The sequence below is a fragment of the Acomys russatus genome, chromosome 16, assembly GCF_903995435.1.
Source record: "Acomys russatus chromosome 16, mAcoRus1.1, whole genome shotgun sequence".
Classification (NCBI taxonomy): Eukaryota; Metazoa; Chordata; class Mammalia; order Rodentia; family Muridae; genus Acomys; species Acomys russatus.
In genome coordinates, this window is record NC_067152.1 from 43,379,226 (window position 1) to 43,401,056 (window position 21,831).

At 45.0% G+C, this 21,831-nt stretch overlaps 1 protein-coding gene across 6 annotated transcripts in view; it reads left to right on the forward strand.

Moving 5' to 3' along the window:
• Window positions 1-21,831, forward strand: part of Tnrc6c (trinucleotide repeat containing adaptor 6C) — a 114,632-nt gene that overhangs the window by 26,141 nt on the left and 66,660 nt on the right. For 5 of the 6 annotated variants that reach the window (XR_007832044.1, XM_051159123.1, XM_051159124.1 and 2 more), the window contains exons 2-3: window positions 14,809-14,908; window positions 16,317-16,338. Coding sequence is in view for 5 of the 6 variants with exons in the window: in XM_051159123.1 (XP_051015080.1) it covers window positions 14,846-14,908; window positions 16,317-16,338 (85 nt within the window). In the remaining variant the exon portion in view is untranslated. Of the gene's footprint in view, window positions 1-5,698; window positions 5,722-14,808; window positions 14,909-16,316; window positions 16,339-21,831 lie in introns of those variants that run through there. The other variant, XM_051159125.1, reaches the window with a different exon arrangement.

The following is a 21,831-nucleotide window of genomic DNA, read 5'->3' on the forward strand; positions in this document are numbered from 1 at the left end:
TTTTCCAGAGGACCCAGGTTTGCCTCTCAGTACCCACTGTTTTCAACCATCTGTAATTCCAGTGCTAGGAGATCTGACACCATCTTCTGGCTTCTGTGGGCACTGCACTAATGAGGTGCATAGACATGTGCACAAAATACTCATACACATAAAAATAACAAATGACATGAAAACATTTAAATTGTATTTTTAACTATGTGTTTGAGTGCAGATGACCCCCTGTAGCTAGCATTACAGGCATATTTGTGAGCCACCTGAACCATTGTCCTCTGCAAGAACAGCACATGTTCTTAACATCTAAGCCCTGTCTCCAGCCCAGGACCACAGCATTCTTGTGAGTGTAAACTAGGATGGTCCTTTACTGTGTCCCTGTGACCTCATGTCAGGTAGATGTGTCTAAGAGCTATTTATTCTCTCACTGAATCATTCACCCTCAGAATGTCTCCTCTGTGCCTGTTGGTTCCCGCGTCCACTCTCACTGAGGATTACAGCTGAACTTTCAGCCACTGCCCTGTCAGAAACACACACGACTCCCTCCAGCCTTTGCTTTGTTTTACTTTTGTCTATGTATTACTAAGCTCAGGATGCGGTAGTAATTAGCATCTTAACACAGGAGCCCAGGTTACATTTCACACTGGAACCAACTCATGCAGTGGGATTTGAAACACCATTGCCCTTTATTGTTGGGCCTCACTTGTTGGGTGCTGCACATTTAAATTTTACTTAATGGTACCTGTGTATGGAGATAAATGACAGTGAGGTAACAACATTAATTTTTTGAAGAAAAAATTAATGGTGTTTTATTTAATATAATTTTTTGTACGTGTGCATGCATACTAGAGCATGCAGGTGGGAGTCAGAGGATGGTTTGACTTTTGAGAGTCAGTTCCCTTCTTCCACCAGGTGGGTTTCTGGGACTTAATGTGGTCCAGGCTTCGCAGTAGTGCATCTGTACCTGCTGAGCCATATTGCTGGCCCAGGAAATTTTTCATAATTTTTTTTTTTTTCTAAACAGGGTCATACAGCCCAGACTGGCCCTGAACTCACTATGTAACAGAGGAAAACCTTGAGTTTTCTTGTTCTCCTGCCTCTATAGGAGTATAGGCATGTGTCATTATACCCAGGGTTACATAGTGCTGGGGATTAAACCCAAGGCTTTTTACATTCTGGGCAAATGGCTTTACCAACTGAGCTACAGCTACAGCCCAAGTTTTTATACTTTACCTCAGAGACATAAATCTGCATGTAAAATGAGGTCTCAGTCAGGACCCCATTGTTTGAATGGCTGTGCAGGAACCACAGGGACAGGAGCCAGGCTTTAAGGGGCACAGTGCACGCCTTTAATCCCAGTACTCGGGAGGCAGAGGCAGGCGGATCGCTGTGAGTTCTAGGCCAGCCTGGTCTACAAATCGAGTCCAGGACAGCCAAGGCTATACAGAGAAACCCTGTCGGGGGTGGGGGGGAGGAGGCACTGCGCAGGCAGGCTCAGTAGGCCAAGCTGAAGACCTACTTCCCCCACTCCACTGCAGTCTGCTTCCACTGGAATTCTCGCCCACGGAGACCTCAGCATTCCTTTTCTTAGCATCTGTGTCTTTAGCACAGTCTTATTTCATTGCCTTAAAGAAGATATTTTGACAGGAGAGGATGTCACAAGTGGTGTCGAACAGGCATTAGGGAGCAGGGAGCTGCGTGGCTGGAGCTGGGCACAGTGCTGTTGATGAGCAGTAGGGTTGGGGCCCTAGGTGCTGTGTGAAGCCCAGACCAGTTCTGTAGAGTGAAGGCTGTCATTGTGTCTTTCAAGTTTTTGAGAATCCTGGATTTCTATGTAAAAAACTTGAAGTTTGACTCCTATGCATGCTTTTGTGTGGGTGACATATGCCGCCTACAGGAGAGCAATGCTCTTGCATTTGCAGAGATTATACTTTTTGTCTGGACTTTCTTAAAGTTCCTCACTTATATTAGTGCCACTTAGGAAATTTGAGTCACAATGACAGTTTAAATGTCTTAACTGTACTTAGGAGAAACTGAAGTGCTAGGCTTTGTTCATGACGTGCCGCTGGAGAAAGGGAACGGAGCAGTCACGTGTATCTGTGGCTTCCTTGTGGATGCGATGTAACCAGCTGGTAACATGTTGATTTTATGAGAGTAACAGGGAACATTTGCTTTTTTGTGTTGGTGTCAGTCACATGGTCGCTGCAGGCTCACATGCTTATTCCTTCCAGTATTAAAGTTGTCACTTTAAAGCAGTGATTTCCATACAGGAGTTTGAGGAGCAGGAACATGAGTTGGTGGCAGGAAACACTCTTTACAAAGTGGGAGGTTCTCTGGTTTCATCTGTTTGGTCCAGTAAAGAGTATATGGCTTTGTGTTTGTTGAACAAATGACTAGAGACCAAATTTCATCATTTCTTGCATGCTTCCTCTAGCCCAGGGGTCCTCAGCCTTCCTAATGCTGTAACCCTTTAATAATGTTATGGTGATCCCCAACTATAACATTATTTTCATTGCTTCTTCATAATTAATTTATTACTGTTATGAATCATTGTGTAAATATCTGACGGGTGGCCTCTGTGAGATGGTTGTTGGAACCTGGAAAGGGGTCTCGATCCACACGTTGAGAACCACTGTTCTCAATCGCTATTCAGACTTTTTTTATCCTCTGATCTAAATCTGATGTGGAATTGAAAATAGAATGAAAAGTTAGTATTTTAACAGATATCTTTCAGGTATTTTCTGAAACAGTTTTTATATTTCACATTTTCAATGGAAACTATCAGTAAATATTTTAGTAGTAATTTTTTGCAGTTACAATTAGTCGCAGAAGCCTTTTCTGTTGTTAAGTTGCATCAACTGTGCTTGAACTTACACCTTTGTTTATTTTTTATGATTTATGTATTATATAATGTTCTGTCTGTGTGTATGCCTGCAGGCCAGAAGAGGGCACCTGATCTCATTATAGATGGTTGTGAGCCACCATGTGATTGCTGGGTATTGAACTCAGGACCTCTGGAAGAGTAGTCAAGTGCTCTTACTCTCCAGCCCGGCTTTGATTATTTTGAAGGCAAGCCCTCAGGTTTAAATGTTTCTAGATCAAGGAATAGGGTGGAGGATGGTATCATTTCTTCTCTCTCCCTCCCCCCACCCCCTCTCTTTCTGTTTTTGTAGACAGAGTTTTTCTGTGTAGCCCTGGTTGTCCTGGAACTCACTCTGTAGACCAGGCTGGCCTCGAACTCACATAGACCCACATAGATTAAAGGTAGGCGACCCCGCCCCCCATGCTGGTATGATCTGTTTTTATATTTGATTTTTCCTTTGCATAGATTGTCTTCAAGCTATTTCTGCTCAGGTCTTATCTGCCTCCTGCCTTTCCCAAATTAGAATCCAGCTTGAACATAAGTTAGCTTAATGACTCCTGAAGCTGAAAGGCTGTGTTAACAGCCCTTCTAGTTCACAGAATTGCAGGGGCTGTGAATAGGCAGGTCCCCTGGAGACAGATGACTGGCGGTCTAGTTCCCACGTTGGCTTGCTTCATCCCTTCATTCACTAGCCTGTGGTTCTGGTATTGGGCTTTGTCCTTTTTCTTTCACAGTCTCGAAGGGTGAGCTTTTCCTAAACCCACCTGTACCATAAGTTTTAGAGCATAGAAATGGCGTAAATTCAATAGTGCTGCTTTCATTCTGTCTGTTGGTCTGAGATTCTAGTTTTATGTGCTGATAGTTAAGTTCAGTTTATAGTTTTATACTGACTTAATTTATTCATCATTTAAACACATCTGTGAATTTGTTTATGGGTGTGATAGTATTTTTAAACTTTACAGTTTATTGGCAGGCTTTGAAATAAACTGCCATTTGAAGGTTTTTCTATAAGTAAAGAGAAAACAAACAGACATGTAATCATGTGAACAAGGAAACAAGCCTGGAGAGTCAGCAAGTGCAGCACGGGCTAGAGCAGTAGGAAGGTGAGCCCCCCTCCCTGCAGAGGGCAAAGAGCCCCCCTCCCTGCAGAGGGCAAAGAAGTCACCGAGGTGGATGCCGTGTGCACCCAACTTGCCAGAAAGCTACACTCCACTATGAAAGCAGTTCCTGGGAGCCCCTGTTTGTGTGTGCTTGCAGGAGAGCCCAGCTGGGAGGTGAGCGTGCCCCTCTGCTTCTCTCCAGCGCCCTCTGCCAGAGAAGCTGGGCTTTGCACCAGCTGATGAAGGAAAAGCAGTTAAGTGCCACAGATCATTTTCACAGAGCAGGCAAGAGGCAGAAGCTGGCACCATGGGTAGTAAGTGAACAACCAGCTAATTCTCCACCTCCAAATGCCTCAGCAGCTGGAAGTGCTGTCATGGGTACATAGTACAAGTTGTCAGACTTCCCAGCAAGCAGTGAGATCCTGTCATTGTTAGTAACATACACAGCAGGACAAGCAACAAAGGCTACTGGCTCCCAAAAGTTAGTTGGGCTTTCCTTTCTATTACTTTAAAGCAAAACACACACGCACACACGCACACACGCACACACACACACACGCACACACACACACACACACACACACACACACACACACACACACGATGCCTCCTTGAAGCTACTGCCCCTCAAGGACTTTGGATTGAAGTGGCTCCTTTACAGGAAATTGAGGTGCAGTTGCCAGTGTGGAAAAGAAAGGTGTGATATGTATGCGTGCTCACCGTATTCACAGAGGAAAGCCTGAAAAAATGAAACCCAGCTGTCCTGTGGTTTAAAAAAAAAAAGCAAGAAGAGACTTGATACCCTATGAGCATATACAGGGGGAGGAGGTCCCCGTCAGGCACAGTCATAGGGGAGGGGAGTAAGGGGAAAGCGGGAGGGAGGGAGGAATGGGAGGATACAAGGAGGGGATAACCACTGAGATGTAATATGAATAGATTAATAAAATATGTTTTTTAAAAAGCTACACAACAGGATATCACGCAGAACATAGGACTCCTGTGGGACCAATCAGTATCTAGGAAACAAAGCTCGTTTGTCTAAGGTGAGCAGTAGGAGGCATTGTTTCTTTTTATTTATGGTTATGATTATTATTGTTTTTCCCCCAAGACAGGGTTTCTCTGTGTAGCCTTGGCTGTCCTGAACTCCCTTTGTAGATCCGCCTGCCTCTGCCTCCTGAGTGCTGGGATTACAGGTGTGTGCTACCATGCCTGGCTGAGGCATTGCTTCTTAAATCAGGTAAACTGAGGGCTGCTGCTGGGGTCTGCCTCGGGCTGTGAGGAGGCTATAGTGGTAGTAAATCTTAGCAAGTGAGACGTGGGTCTGAAGCCATCTTAGCACCAAATGGCAGCAATCCGGCTGTTCAGATCTCGGACCCTTTTCCACATTCCAAAGGAAAAGTCACAGTTGGCCCCGACCATTACATTCTGTGGGCACAGGCTCCAGGGTCAACCCTGCACTCTAGGCTTCTGCTCACTACCTGGCACATTTGGCACCGGGGAATGGATGTGAAACTTGGAGAGGTGTTGACCTTGCAGTGCGAGGTCACGTCTCACAGCCTTGCTGTGCTGTTTGTGTCCACTGTGTACAGTGGAACCAGAGGTAAGCCCTATCTGACTGCTCCCAGGCATCACTCAATCCCGACTAGGCCCCTTCTACTCTTCCACTGAGAAAACTGGGTTTCTGTCCACCACAGCCCAGCTCTGAGGGCAAACTAGACCCTGGTTAGAAGTTAAATGAAGAGAGATGAGAAAGTTGCCTCCACACAGGTTGGTTCCTACATTTCAGCACTGTATAGAGTAGAGCGCACACTATTGTGCTGACTCCTCTCTGTTTGTATTTGTTACACTTTCTCTGCTGTCATTGTCAGTCAGCAAGAAAGAGAATCAGCCTCAGAAGTCCTAACTCATGTTTTTTATTTTTTTCTAACTCATGTTTTTTATGCTGAGTAACTTACAGCATACCTGTGGCTTGCAGCAGTACCTACCTACTCAGTGTTTCATAGCTTCTGAGGGTTAGAGGGCTACACTCCAGGCAGGGCTGCCCCCCACCCCCCAAGGCTCCTGTGGGGAAGGGTCAGTCCTCAGTCTTCCTCCAAATCAAGAGGGAGACCTTAAAGTCATTCTGCTAGCACAAAGTTTCTGTCACATAGTGAGGGAAATGACAAAGATCTTTGCCATATTCTAATGGTTAGAAGCAAGTACAGGTTGTCCCTCTCACACTAAAGAGAAGTCTGTCAGGCTTGTTACCCTTCCCATCCTCAGAAGAGATGCTTCCTCTTGCCTTCTGCTCCTGTCCTTCAGAAGCACTAAGTACATAGGTCCCCACTCTAGTTCTAATGTGTCCTGCCAAGTGACCCAAGAGTTCTAGAAACTCACTCACTCCCAGGACTTCCGTGGTCAATCAGGTACTAAATGGCCATGCTGCTCCCTTTTCAATTAGACTTTTCCTCTTTGGGATCTTTGACTATTTTTCCCGCAGAGTCTAGCACATGCTTTCTGAGCACAGCAGGTGACATAAGATTAATGAAGTGAGAGCTTTAAATATTTGTGATGACTGGACAAGATACCATTTCCTTCCCCCGTTCTCTTTTTAGTTTGTTTGATAACATTTACCAGCCTTTCCTAACTAACCTAAACACTCCAAGGAAAGTCTTCCTGAATTAGCCACATTTTCTAAATGATGACAGCAACCTGTACCCTCCTGTACTCACAGAATGAGCTAGATAATGCTTGGATGGGGTAAGCTTGGAATACAGCCGGGTTAGTCCAGAATGTGGGTTCTTGTGTGTCTTGCAGATGAGACTCAGGGTGAGAAATGGTTTTGCTTCCATGTAACTAATTCACAGAGGCAATCACAAGCCCCCGTCCTTCTATTGATTCCTACTTTATAAACACAGGGAATAGTCAACTAACAAGAAGTCAAGAAAGCAGAGCATTTCCTATCTAGACTGGCTTTGCATTAAGTAGCTGGATCCCCAGTCTGCTACATAATTTCTTCAGTCTTTTAAGACTTTGTTCCTCTGGGGGAAAGTGGCTTTAGAACACTGACATGTGGCCCACAGGCCTTATGGAGAAGCTCTTCTTTTCTCTCTTGTTGCTGCTGCTCCTAGGATGTGAATATTGGCCTTCTCCGCCCTCCAATCCATGACTGCTGTTAACAGAATATTTGAGACTAAAACAAATGAATGTATTGAACAACTATAACTCACCAAAACCTTTGAAACTCATCCCCACCTTGTGCCTTCACCACCCAGAAAAATGTCTCACAGGGGCTTCAAGTCCAGCCTGGCTGTGATCTTAGAGCCCCACATTTGCATTGTCTCCTTACTTGGCTTCCACTGCTACAGAGCCGGAAGCTACACTGCCAATCATAGCAACGTTGCTTTCTTTAGCAGAAGCTGGGCAGAGGGGCAGGAGCTCCTTCGTAGTAGGGTAAGCTGATAGATAATAGAAAGAGCATGTATGGACAGAGGAGTGATTTGGTGCACTGTGGTAAGTCACACTGCAGTGTCTTGAGGAGCCATTCATTAAAAAGAATAGGGTTGATTGTCAGCTGGGAGCAGGGGATTCCTTCACCATAGGCGTACAGTAAGAAAAGCAAAAACAGAGTATGTTAACAGGGTCCCAGTTTTACAAAACAACAATTAAATAAAGCCCTTTGTGAAAACACAGAAGGATAGAGGCTTGGTAGTTGGCATGGGCTATCTGGAGTGGGGAATACGTGAGAGGATGAAGATACAGACAGGGCAAAAAGGATAAGTCAGAGTCAAGGGAATCAGAGACAAAGATTGTACCTCCACCTCCCTTTAATCCTAGCACTAGGAGGTGGAAGCAGGCTACCTCTGATCTCTGTGAGTTCAAGGGTGGCCTGGTCTCCATAGCAAGTTCTCCACCAGCCCTGAGTTACATACTGAGTCCCTATCTATAAAGTAAAAAATTTAAAAATAAATAAATGAAATTCTAGAACTGTGGAGATGGCTCAGGGAGGGGGAGAGTGGCTGCCCGCAGTTCTAATATGGGGCATGGCAATAGGAAATTTCTGGAACCAAGAGCAAGCTGGGTAGCCAGACTAGCTAACCATTGAGCTCCAGGTTCAGCAGGCACCCTGCTTCAATATAGAAAGTGGAGAGAGATTGAGGGTGACCTCCTTTATGAGTCTCAGCATCCAGGAACATGCACACACATGCATATGTACCTACACACACAGACACGGCCAACACAAAGTGTTAAAAACAACAACAACAAAAAACACCGACTTACTCCTCATGTAATCAGTGTGTGCTTTTTGCAAAACTGTCCTATAGGTCCAGAAGTCTTCCCAAATTCAAATTTATAATCTCACTAACCTTGCAAGAGAGATGGTAACTTACTAATTATTACTTGGTCGTATCAGATAAGAATGTACCCATGGAAGATTTTGTTTTTTGTAAGCATTAGCTGAGATTAGATACCAAAAGGGGGAGTGGGGTGCACACAAAAGCTTCAAGAGGTTCTAGATTTTTCTTGGGGCCAGAGAGACGGGAGAGGAGTCTGCCACCAGGGCACCAACAGCCCAGAAGACAGAGGAAGCTGTTTTAAAGGTAGGAGCCTATTGCTCCCTTGGCTGTCCTGAAGGCCTGCACCCCAGGCCTGCAGGTGCATCCTCTGCCGTCCTCACTGTCAGACAGGGAGCTGTGTTGATGACAGTAGCTTGCTAGAGCCATTTAGATGTGTGACCTTTGCCTTGTTCGTGCATGTAGTTTTAGAGCAGTTGCAAGGGATTGGCCAGAAATGCCAGCCCCTCACTCCTTAGTTCCCTCCCCAACAAGTAGCATGTTTTTCATCAGTCATTTCTTCTTTATGAGACTGGATTAGTGGACATACAAAATGGTCCTGAAAGTTTAATCTCTTTACGAACACAAGTAATGATAACAGCTTGGAAGGACATGGAAGAGTCAGGAAATAGAAGTTTCAGTGAGGGCCAAGAACAGATATGGTAGAAATAGGAATATGGGCAGGAAGTTAGCGTCAGGGTCAAGGATAGTCCGAGACAACTCCAGCAGCAAGGCGGTTCTGAGTAGCTAAGATCTAGCACCTAATACTAGATCAAGTGCCTGGTAACCAGGGGTAACAACATGATTGGCATTTGAGGCTGCGTTAGCACACCAGACAGCTCCTTGACTGATGTTTCTAAGATAACAGTCCACAGTGACATCAGTCCATCCATGCACACAGAGCTCCTCAGATTGGAGAGTCCGAGGGAAGCAGGGGCAGCCTTCCTCTCTAGCTGGAACAGAGCAGGCTCCAAGTGCAGAACAGTGTCAAGGTGTTGTAGGAACAGCGGTCAAGAGAGGAAAGTTACCTCGGCTATTAAGTGTCCCTAGGGTTACAGGACCTCAGGAAGACACACAGACACACACAGAGACAGAGACATGGATGTGGAGGGGGTTGAGGGGGAAGTGCAGTAGAAAATAACTTTTTAAAAAGAAAAACTATACATGGTCAGTCCAAGACTGGCTATGTATGCACATGGTGCAAATACATACATGCAGGCAAAACACCCATACAGATACAATAAATATCTGTAATTTTAAAAATTGATTCAAATTAGAAGTTGGATATAGAAAAATAACTAGACCTTGATAAAAGAGTGACCTTAGGACCCTGGATGTACAGAATGCCAGTAGCATATGACAGTGTGCTCAGCGTTGCTGAAAACATAAGAGGATTAGGATCAAAACTGAATGAGACTGTACTAACTTTAGTATAGTCAGATTTACATAGAAGGAAAGTAGAGGCTGGAAGAGAGGAATGGACAGAGCTTTTATTTGATTTTTTTGTTTGTTTGTTTTTCGAGACAGAGTATCTCTGTATAGCCTTGACAATCCTGAACTCGCTTTGTAGACCAGGCTGGCCTCAAACTCATAGTGATTCCCCCTGCCTCTGCTTCCCAAGTGCTGGGATTAAAGGCGTGCGCCACCACTGCCTGGCTTCAGAGCTTCTATTTGAAAGGGGAAGCATGCTAGTTACACAGCACTGGGATGAGATAGCACTACTAAGCCATAGTGTGTGTGTGTGTGTGTGTGTGTGTGTGTGTGTGTTTTGAGACAAGATTTCTCTGTGTATTCCTGGCTGTCCTGGAACTCACTCTGTAGACCATGCTGGCCTTGAACTCACAGAGATCCACTTGCTTCTGCCTTCCAGGTTTTACAGGGATTACAGGCTTGCACTACCACGCCCGGTTTATGTGTTAGTTTTTGTAATTTATTTTGAGGCCATCATACGTGAGCGCTGCATCTAAGGCCACTCTCACTTTACTTCTTCCTTTAATTGCTCCCATGCTCTCTGCTTCCCAAACAATTTTCTCTTTAAGTATTACTGATATATATATATATATTTGTGTGTGTATACTCACATATATACACACATGAATATGCAATCTACTGAGTCCGTTTAGCATTGCCAGTTTGTACATATGTCCAGGGTTGACCTCTTGGGATTGGACAACCTGTGTTGGAGCTTGTCCATGGAGGAAACTGATTCTCGTAGCAGCCACTGACCATTTGTAGCCCTCCGTTAGGGCTAGGACCTTGTGGAGTTTCCCTGTCTTCATTGGCATGTCAGCTCGTGTGTGGTCCTGTTCAGGTAATCATGGGTACATTTCCCCTGCCATGTCTCAGCAGCATTATCTAGCTGTAGATGTCCCAGTATGCTCCCTCTTCCGATCTTTTTAAATATTAAAAAACAAATTAAAAATACTCCAAACAGTATCTGAGTGTGGTGGTGCACATCTTTAATCCTACTTGGGAGGCAGAAGCAGGTGGAGCTGTATGAGTTCAAGCCTGGTCTGATTTACATAGTAAGTTCCAAGCCAGCCACAGGGACTACATAGTGAGACCCTGCCTCAAGGGAGGCTGCATAGTGAGACCCTGCCTCAAGGGAGGCTGCATAGTGAGACCCCGCCTCAAGGGAGGCTGCATAGTGAGACCCTGCCTCAAGGGGGGCTGCATAGTGAGACCCCGCCTCAAGGGGGGCTACATAGTGAGACCCTGCCTCAAGGGGGGCTGCATAGTGAGACCCTGCCTCAAGGGGGGCTGCATAGTGAGACCCCGCCTCAAGGGGGGCTACATAGTGAGACCCTGCCTCAAGGGGGACTACATAGTGAAACCCCGCCTCAAGGGTCAGAAAAAGGTCCACAACAAAGTTACAAAAGTGACCTCCATGTGCTAGGTGTGTTGTTCACTATTTGAAGAAACAGTAGAACCAGGCTGTAGGGTGTGACGATCAGAGCCCACTTTGAATTTTAAAATTCGCTAAAAGCCACCAGTCAATCCCTGGGCTTCACTTTAAATCTCACCAATCCCAGCTGGGTGGCGCATGCCTTTAGTCCTAGGGCTCGGGAGGCAGAGGCAGGTGGATCTCTGTGAGTTTGAGGCCAGCCTGGTCTGCAAAGTGAGTCCAGGACAGCCAGAGCTACACAGAGAAACCCTGTCTCAAAACAAGCAAGAAATCTCACCAGTCCCTACCCCTCCTGCAAGAAACTATATATAAGCCTGCCTACTGCTCAGTTCCAGACTTCTCACCCAAGCAGAGGCAGCCACCCTCTTGTGTCTTTCCCAGTAAATCTTCTTGTGTGGTTTGTTGTGTGGCCTGGCTTTGTGGTATTTCTTGGCTGCCCATTCCCAGGATGTTAACACGTACACAGGCCCCACCCAACATTCCCAACCCCTCGAGAACAAGACGCACTGGAGCAGGTCGCGTAGAATAAAGAGAATAATAAGTACATATCATTTCTTGCTTTTAAAAAGAAGCACATGAATAATTTTTTGCTTTGGTTCAGTTTTGTTGTTATTTTGTTTTTTGAGGCTGGCCTCCATTTCAAGACGCTCCTGCTTTCTGGGATTTTTAGGGGCACACCACTGTGGCAGTTAGAACCACAGCTGCTTTTCCTTTATGGAGGGTGGTGACCCAGGGACCAAACCCAGGGCCATAGATGTGCTTTGACACCTAACCCCAGTCCCACAAAGAGCATTCTCAAGGATACCCAAGAAACCTCAGCTTACGTTGCTTCTAAGGTGACACCAGTTGATACACAGGAAAAAGAGGCTCTACTTTAATCGTTGCACAATGCGTGTTTTCCCATGGGCATGTATTATATTATAAAGTAAGTGTGGTTAGATGTTGGCTTTTTAAATTAATAATAAAATGACAGCTGTTCTTGTAGGAGTTGGAAGTGATTGCTGCTGGGGTGTTTTGCCACGTAAACATGCGCAGTTGGACGAGTAGCTGGCCTTCCTTACTTAATTTGCAGATAAATAGAATTAAGCAGGAGTCATTGTGTTCCTCCTCCTAATGAATACCTCTGTAACTCAGAGCCCTACCTACCTGCTTTATTACGTTTCTTCTCAGTGTGCTGTAAATTAAAGCCTGGCTGGAGCAGCGGGCCGCCATGTGGCTGCAGCTGCATGGTTGTAGCACACGTGCTCACACTAAGCTGTTGACAGCTAGAATCCTGTGCATGCAAACATCTCTAAGATGATGAATAGTCACTTTCTAGAGTTGATAATATGCAGAGATTCTGAGGTCGTCTGGGAGCTTTAAATACTTAACTGCTAGTGCCAGAGTCCTGTTCACAAAAAGCTTTTATTCAGATGGGCTGCAGCAACCTTGCTTTTGGAAGTTTCTGAACTTCCCAAGTTAATTCTGATTGGAAGCCAAAGACTGAGGAACCATTGTTTAGAAGGAAGAATATTCACAGATACCTCCACCATTTCAATTTAAATTGTTTTTATTATGATAGTATTTTGTTATGAACAATCTCCCTCTGGCTTAATACTCCTTAAATGTATATAAAACACATTGATAAATGCAAAATTATTAAGCACAAAGCAGCATCTATGCATGGGTGAATGATACTTGGCTGAGAGCTTTTGGGCACATTTTTTTCATTCCTGTAGTTTATTTGTAGTTTATTTGTTGGCTGTCCTGGAACTCACTCTGTAGACCAGGCTGGCCTCAAACTCAGATCTGCCTGTCTCTGCCTCCCAAATGCTAGGATTAAAGGCGTGCGCCACCGCTGCCCAGCAGGTGAAGCCCTGTCTTAAAAGGGAGTTGGTACTGAGGAGCTGGCATATTCACAGAGTAGTGCACAGGTTTGCTGAAAGAGCAACAGGAAGCACTTGAAGCTCCTTGTGCTTCAACTGGAACACACTTGGAAAACTCAAGCCAGTTAGCCACAGTCAGCAGCCCTCAGCCAGGTGCTTGTGCAACTATGGGAAAGGAGCCCTGAGCGTGTACATGGCTAGGTGTCTTGGTCCGGTATCAGTGCAGCAGGCCTGGAGCCCAATGTTTTTTTGTAAGGAGGGCCACTTTATTGGGAGGTCCATGAGAGACAGATGGTAGGTAGAGGGAGAGAGGCCTGGAAATAATAAGGTCAGTGTTGAGAGTGCATTGGATGGGATGCTAGACTGCCAAAGCTGCAAGGTTGCCTACACTAGGCCTAGGTCTGTAGCCATCTCTGGACCTTCATACCCACAGGCTGATCCTGCAGTGCCACAGTATCAGATAGCAACCTGGCCCTCAGTATATCAGCAGATATCCTCAGTACCCTCTAATGAGAAAGCTCTCCATGGTGCTGACTGAAAGAAGGAGGACCAGAGCCTGTGTTATTGGGAGGACATGGAGCTGTCCGGTGATAGTGACCACTGACAGACCTCTTGGGCTAGTTACAGCTCCACAGCCCAGCTGCTAAGTTGTCATGATCTTTTAAGGCAGAATTCCTCCATGATGTATATCTTGTAATAGGTCTCCAGCTGAACAGGATTCTATGTAGAAAGATAATCCTTTTGTCAAACAAATGTGAAATTAGAGCATACATGGGAATCACTTCCAAAGAGCCTGCTTTGTTGGGTAGGGTAGATGGAAACCACAGGTGTTCATTTTTAATTGGTCACACCCAGTGATGGCAATCTCTGAGACAATATTTTGAAAAACCCTAGGCTGATGGGTTGTAGCTTACTCTGAACCCCTATGCAATGCCCTGTGCTAATCTGACTCTTCACAACTAAAGCCACTTAAAAAAAAAAAAAGGACAATTGCTATAGTCCTGGGGTTGAACCTCCCATTTCTGACATTCTCTCAAACTGGTTCTGTTAGCATTCTGCTTCAGTCCACCTACCCATGATGTCATTGCTTACCTGCCATGGGGGTGTGGCCCTGCCCAGGGTCCATATAAAAGGACAAACCTCCATGTGGTCTCTCACGCTCCTCTACTTTCTCTACTCCCCTCTCTCTACTTACACACACACTCTCTCTCTCCCCCCTCCCCCTCCCTCTCCTTCTCCCTCTCCCTCTCCCTCTCCTTCTCCCTCTCCCCCCCCTCTGGGGTACCCCTTCCCCCTTGCCTTCTCCCCCATGCTCATTTAATAAACTCCTCTATAACATAATATCTGCTGCCTGGTACCTTATTATTACCTTATATCTTGCTGCCTTAATCTTTAATCATAACATTGGTGCTGAAACAAACACAAAAGGCTCTATCCTATACAGAACACTGACTAGCTCAGGACTTTCTTTCTGTACAAACAATATTCCTATCCTCTATCTTGAGTGTTGAGTCTCAAACCCCAGGGGCTCTCACATACAAGGCAAGCAGGCACTCAACTGCTAAGCTGCTGTAATAGCGTCCTCCTACACACAGATTGGTCTCAGATTTATCCTCGGGGCCAGTCAGACCTTAAGTCTGTGATTCTCCTGCCTCAGTCTCCCAAATATCTAGGACTATAGCCCTGTGCCGCCAGTCCTGGCTGTCCTTCCGTTCCTTAGTTGGCCTTAAAGTAGTCGTCATGCTGATGCCACTCTTTGGATGTCTTACAGGGTAAAAGAACAGGAAACACAAGAAGAGGAACGTTTGATGGAAGAAAAGAAAAAGAAAAAGCAGGAAGACAAGAAAAAGAAGGAAGGTGCTCAGAAAAAGGTCTGCAGAGTTCTTTCTTCCACGTCCACCCGCATAGCTATCTCATGGCCATCTTTGATTTTGTTCCTGTTTTAAATCAATATGCTAAATCTATCATTAGTAAATAATAGCTATTTGGCTAGTTAAGTGAGTATAGGATGCCAGCTGCAAAACATCTTTTCTAAAGCGCTAGGCAGATGTACTGAAGCCGTTTTTTGCAGGGGCTGTGTTGTTGATGTGTAAAGAATGTTCATGATTCTTCCTGAGAGTGGGCGGTACCCAGCCTAGAGCAACCCCATCTGACCTTGAAACAGACAGCGTAGAAAAGCTGGAAATTATTTTTGCAGTTTTAGTAAATATTCTTTATAAACCCTATTTATAAATGTTAAAAATAAGAAGATCAGTCAGAGGCAGGCGGATCTCTGTGAGTTTGAGACCACCCTGGTCTATAAAGTAAGTCCAGGACAGCCAGGGCTGCATAGAGAAACCTTGTCTCGAAAAACAAACAGTTTTGTAAAGCAATCTGGAGAGACGACTCAACACATAAGAACATTTGCTGCCTACCCAGAGGACCCAGGTTCAGTCCCAGTGCTCACATCAGAAGCGCGGACCCCACCCCACCCCATCCCCCACCCGTGATCTAGCTCCAGGAGATCCAGCACCCTCTTCTGTGTCCTTTGGGAACCTGTGTTCACCTGCACAGTCACACACACATATACATAACTAAAAGCTATCTTTTAGAGGTCTTGAAACCTTATAGTTAGATTTCCATTTTGTTTCATGTAAAATAACCAGACTATACCCCCTATCTTTGCTTTCGCCTATGTGATGTGCCTGTGGTTTGAAGCCCTTCTAGACTGTGGCAGATAGGGAGCCCAGGGGCCTCCATAAAACATTTTCAGCACTGTTATGTAGTCAAGAGTTGTTCACATTTATAAATTAGCTGAATAAAAGGCTTGCTTTTAAATTGTTAAGAATTAAAAGTCTTGAGCTGGGTATAGTGGCACATGCCTTTATTTCCAGGACTTGGGAGGCAGAAGCAGGTGGGTTGCTGTGAGTTAGAGGCCAGCCTGGTCTACAAAGCAAATCTGCAACAGACGAGGCTACACAGAGAAACCCTGTCGGGGCGGGGGGGGGGGGGGGGGCGCGGCAGGGAAGAAAGGGGGAAAGAATTAAAGGTGTTAGTTCCAATACTCAAGAGGCCGAGGCAGGCAGATCTCTGTGTTAGAGGCCAGCCTGGTTTGCATAGTGAGTTCCAGCACAGTCAAGGCCCCAAAGAAACCAAAAGAGAGAGAGGGGGGGTGGGGGGAGGGAGAGAGAAACTAAAGTAATGAAATATCTGCTTATAAACTTTTATCAATGTGTACATGCCACACAATTGTTTCTAAAGAGTTTCTGGTTTTTGTTTTGTTTTTTGTTTTTCCTTCAGGCTGCTGATCAAAAAACCAAAGGTAAGTTTGTTTTGTTTGTTCACTTGCTTTTAATGTGTATTTTGTGAGGGGCACACTTTTTATAGTAGTACCAGACATTGCAATGAGGTGACTTTTGTAAAATTCATTTTATGTTTATGGGCGTTTTGCCTATATGTGTGTCTGTCTGTGCAACAAATGTGTGTGACATCCACAAAGGCCAGAAGAGGACTTTGGATCCCCTAGAACTGGAATTAATATGGTTGTGAGCCACCATGGGGGTGCTGAAAATTGAACTTAGGTCCTCTGCAAAAACGTCAAATGCTGTTAACCAGTGAGCCACCTCTCCAGACCCAAAGCTGACTTTAACTGATAGTTGATGGGAAAAAAACAAAGGATCTTACCTGTCTTTGACTCTACTTTCACTTTTTCTTTTTTCTTTTTGGTTTTTTGAGACAAGGTTTCTCTGTATAACAGTCCTGACTGTCCTGGAACTCACTTTGTAGACCAGGCTAGACTCAAACTCAATGAGATCCTGCCTGCCTCTGCCTCCCAAGTGCTGGGATTGAAGGCGTGCGCCAGCACTGCAGCAACTGGGCTTTAATTTCCTTTTAGTTTCAGTCCCACCTAGTAAAGATTGAATTTAGGAGTGAGAAGACTCAAAGAAGACTGAATTTTTTTTTTTTAAAGATTTATTTGTTTATTTTACATCTGAGTGCTCTATCTGCATGTACACCTGCAGGCCAGAAGAGGGCACCAGATCACAATATAGATGGTTGTGAGCCACCATGTGGTTGCTGGGAATGGAACTTAGTACCTCTGGAAGAGGAAGCTATGCTTTTAACTGCTGAGCATTCTCCAGCCCAAGATTGAATTGTTTTAAAGCTTGAAATTTCTTACTACCAGCTATTTGTTCCTTTTTTACTGACATATAAGAGGCTTCTCTCCAGAGCTTGCCTGCCTGTTGTCTTAACGGTGCTGGTAGAAACAGAGGCAGCTCTCAGTGTGGCTCAGGCATGCTAGGTGTGCTCGAGGTTCAGAGTGAGCTCAGGGAAGCTGTACCCCAGGCCTTCCACTTCACACTGACACAGCAGGGACTTTGATGGTGAAGAGCATGTACTCATGGATCACAGAGACCAGCTCTGTCCACCCACGACAAAGTGCTTCTTTAAGCTTCAGCTATCACATCTTTAGAATGAGATCTTGCCTCATAAAGTTCTTGTAAAGGCAGATGAGCCCACACAGGAAAGGGGCTGATGCCTAGACTGTAGCTGAGGCTCAAAAAAAGGGTTGTTGTACTTGACTGGACTTAAGTCTTTGTCTTCCCTTGGACATAGCTGCTCAGGTGAGGCTTGCTTTGCAAGGACTTTTGCAAGAGTTCCATCAGCTATGCTCTGCCCTAATCCTTCACTTCTAGTTGGCATCATGTAGTTTTCAAAGTCAGAATTATATGTATGGATCTCCTTGAGCTTGTAATTGAGCAGGACTGAGTTGAGTTCTTTTATTAGAGTAAGTGCAGCGCTGGTACAGCTGGGCTTGTGTCCCTGTGCGCCAGCCTTACACTCATTACTAGGGTCACCGCAGGAGAGGAGGCATGTTAGAAGTAGTGGGACAAGAGCATCTTCCTCTGCTTGTAGAGTCTTTTCAGAAGGGTCCAAAATAACTGGCCATGGCTTATTTGAATTTATGATATCAAATTAAAACAGTGGTTTTTACTGTCATTTACAAATACAGACCTCTTTCCATATCCTTTCTCTCTTCTCCCTCTAAGTGTGCCATTTTCACAGTGTTCCCATTGTCCTTTATAATTGTTTACTTCTCAGGCAGTGACTGTGTGGTGACTGAACTACACTGCCCTGTTCGTTCTCGTGGGGTTACTGCTTTCTGTTACTGCACTGCAGATGACTGTCTGCTGGGCTCTTTTACCTTCTCCAGATTGCTGATTCTTTAGGGACACTTTGTTGGTAACTATAGCTGGCTTTTGGACTTGTCCTAAAAAAGTTGTTTGTGTCCTTCTAAAACAGAACATGCTTTTAGAATTATAGAGACTATAAAGTCTTCTGTGTACTTTTGTTTTTAATTATTTCTATTTTATATGTATGAGTGTATTGCCTGCATGTTTGTATGTGCACCACATGTGTGCCTGGCATTCATTGAGGCCAGAAGGAGGGGCTGGATCCCTTGGAATTGGAGGATGGTTATGAGCTGCCATATGGGTGCTGGGAACAGACCTAGGTCCTCTGAAAGAACATACAATGCTCTTAATCACCAAGCCATTTCCCCAGCCTAGGTTGTTTTCTGATGAATATTAGCAGCATCAGGTTGTCATTTTTCTCAGATTCCATCATTACTCAGTCCTATCAGAATCAGCTGCTGTTATGTGACATTTGTGTCTGGGTGCTGGTGTTAGGCAGTGATGAGATGTGTTATATAGCAACATAATATAGGTTTGCATGTATAACCTGCCAGGACTCTGTTGCTTCCCCTGTCATGGCCTAGCAGTACATAGTTTAGGGGCTACACCTGCCTGTTTCCTACTTTCCCCAGAACCCTCACTCAGTCGCCCTGTTCTAGGCCCTGGCATTGATTCTCCTTGTTGCTGCGGTTGTTACCAGGACCAGTAATCTAAAGCTACAAAGTTAGCTATCAAGCAAGGAGAGGCTAGCCCATGCCCACCTTGTCTCTCTGCAGCCAGTGGGCTTCAGGGTAGTCCGTGTTGGGAAGGCATTTAGAGAAGGGCAGCAGTGCTCCAGGCGGGGGGGGGGGGCTGAGGGACCCTCCCCATTGCCGCTCTGCTTCTCTCTCCCTTAATAGATTTGAAAGTGGAGTGTCTAGAAGGTCTGCTTTGCAAAATCATAACTAAAATATAGATTGTCTCTAGCTATCTTTTTTAGAATATATTTTTATTTGCTGTGTTTGGGCATTGTGGCTGTATGTATGTCTGCAGAGGCTGGAAAAGAGTGTGTCCAGTCCCCTGAGCAAGAGAGATAGTTGTGAGCTGCCATGTGGGCACTGGGAATCAGAGCCTGGTCTTCTGTAAAAGTGTCAGTGCCCTTTAACCACCAAGCCATCTCTCCAGCACCTGGCTATTTCTTCAAGTCCTGGCCTGTGATTTCTTTATGGAAGTCTCATTCTTGTTTTAAAGATCAGGCCAACTAGAGGAGTTGTGGAACATCCTGTTTCAGTCATCATGCCCCATGGCTGTACCAGGGGGAGCCTTGCTTTCTTTGTAGACAGGAGACACACTGTTGCTCCTCTCTGGAGCTCAGCTTGCAAATGGTGTGTTCACTCTTGTCTTCTCCCTCAGGACTGTCACTACCTCTGTTCTTACAGTCAACTCTTCATTAATGCCTTCCTGTTCGGAAAAAAAAAAAAACAATAAAAAATAATTAATTTTATTGAAGACATTTGAGAGATAAAAATTGAAGGGTAATGAATCCAAGATTAGCCTTGGCTACAAAGTGGAGAGCTTGCCTGAAGGGGGAGGGGGATCACTATGGCTCAGTGTTAAAGTGCTTTTTAAATAAGCAGAAGGACTTTACGTTCAGATGCCAGCACCGTGTAAATACTGGGGATGTGCATAAGCCTGTAACTCATTCTCTGGGGAACTGAGGACCACAAGGTTCCTGGGCTCTCTGGGCGACTTCTGCCAGTTGGTGAGCTCCGCGTTCTTCAAGAGAGCTTGTCTCAAAAAATAGGTAGAGGTTGGTAGATGACACCCAGGATCATTTTTTAGCTTCTTGGTATTCACATGCTCACACAAAAATGTACACACACACACACACACACACACACACACACACACACACACACACACACACTTCTAAGAGAAACTTCTGTACCCTAAGCTGTTTGCCAGTTAATGTTTATTAGCTATCCTTTCTGTCTCACTATGTACTCAGGTAAGTGCACAGAACCCACTGCTATCCACCATTTATACTCCCTTCATGCCTAAATACTAAGCCATTGGAAAGCCTTTCTGCCAGCCTGTTCACACACAGGATCATCCTGGTAAATTCTCCTGCACATCATCTTTGCATTAGTGACTAAAGAAGGGCAGCCTAATACCCAAGCCTCCTTCCCTCATGAGACTCCCAGTGATGTCATAGCAGGGTGGTGTAGATGAAATCCTGTTGTGAAACATTGCCAGCTTGTGTGTTACTGCTGCCTTGTTCAGTAACTGGTATCCAACTAGCAGCAATCTCTTTATTTAGGATCCTGCCTGTAATTTGGGTATGGATAATAATAGCTTTGTATGTGAACTTTGTGAGTCTCAATTTTCTATGTTGTTTTCTGGGGCTTTTTCATGGGTTGATTTGGGATGTAGTAGGCAGAATTAACCACAGTCACATAAATGATTGGTTTTTGCTTACTTTTCTATGTTCATGAAATAAGTTTTCCTATAAAAAGCTCAAAGTTAGTCAGATCATCTGTGAAAGCAAGTGCCTTGATGCTTGGTTCTGACCCCTTTCGTGAGATTAGTGGGCTAGGATCGCAGTGGTGTGACTCCTAGTAATCAGTGGTGTTTGTCTTACTTAGGATTTCACCACAACCAAAAAACAAGTTAGCAGGGGAAGAGTCTACTCGGCTCGCACTTCCACAGCCCTGTTCATCATCAAAGAAAGTCAGGATAGTCACTCCTATAGGGCAGGAACCTGGAGGCAGGACCTGATGCATAGACCATGGTGGGGGGGTTGCTGCTTACTGGCTTGCTCCCCATGATTTGCTCAGCCTGCTTTCTTATAGAACCCTGGATCACCATCCCAAGAATGGCACCACCCACACTGGGCTGAGGCCTCCCTCATCAGTCACTAATTAAGAGCGTGCCCTATGGTCTTGCTACAGCCTGATCTTATGGGGCATTTCCTTAATTGAGACTTCCTCTTCTCAGATGTCTTTAGCGGATGTCAAGTTAACATAAAACTCTCCAGCCAGTGTTGAACATGATTTTCATGTCCTTATTTGCCATCTGCGTATCATCCTTGAGGAGTAAGTGTCTGTTCCCATCAGCTGCTTACCTTTATCTTACTTGTGATTCTCGGCTGTCCTCCTGAGCTGCACAGAAAGGGTCAGCACTGTCTCCTGTTTGCCTGGTGTCTCTGTCATTGTCCTCTTTCTGGACGTGCAGTGACTTGATAACTTTGAAAGATGATGCCATTCTTGCACAGTACAAGCTTGCATTAGTCACATTCTGCTACTGGAGTTTACCTGTTAGCTAATTCTCTAACTTAGCAGGTTAATAACGACCCATTGGATGCCCTCGGTAAGTTTCTTGTTCTCACAAATAGTTTAGTGGAGGGTTGGATACATAGGCAAGTGAATGCAATAAAACTTCTGGATGCTGTGATTTACTCTTGTTGTACTTTCTACCTAAAAAGATTTACAGTTAATCACCTTTTTATTAAGTATTTCTATCCTCTTAAGAACTGGAAGATTGAGCCCAGCATGGTGGCACAAGCTCTCTAGGAGATAGAGGCAGGCAGATTGATGTACATTCCAGGCCAATGTAGTATACAAAGTGAGTCCAGGACATCC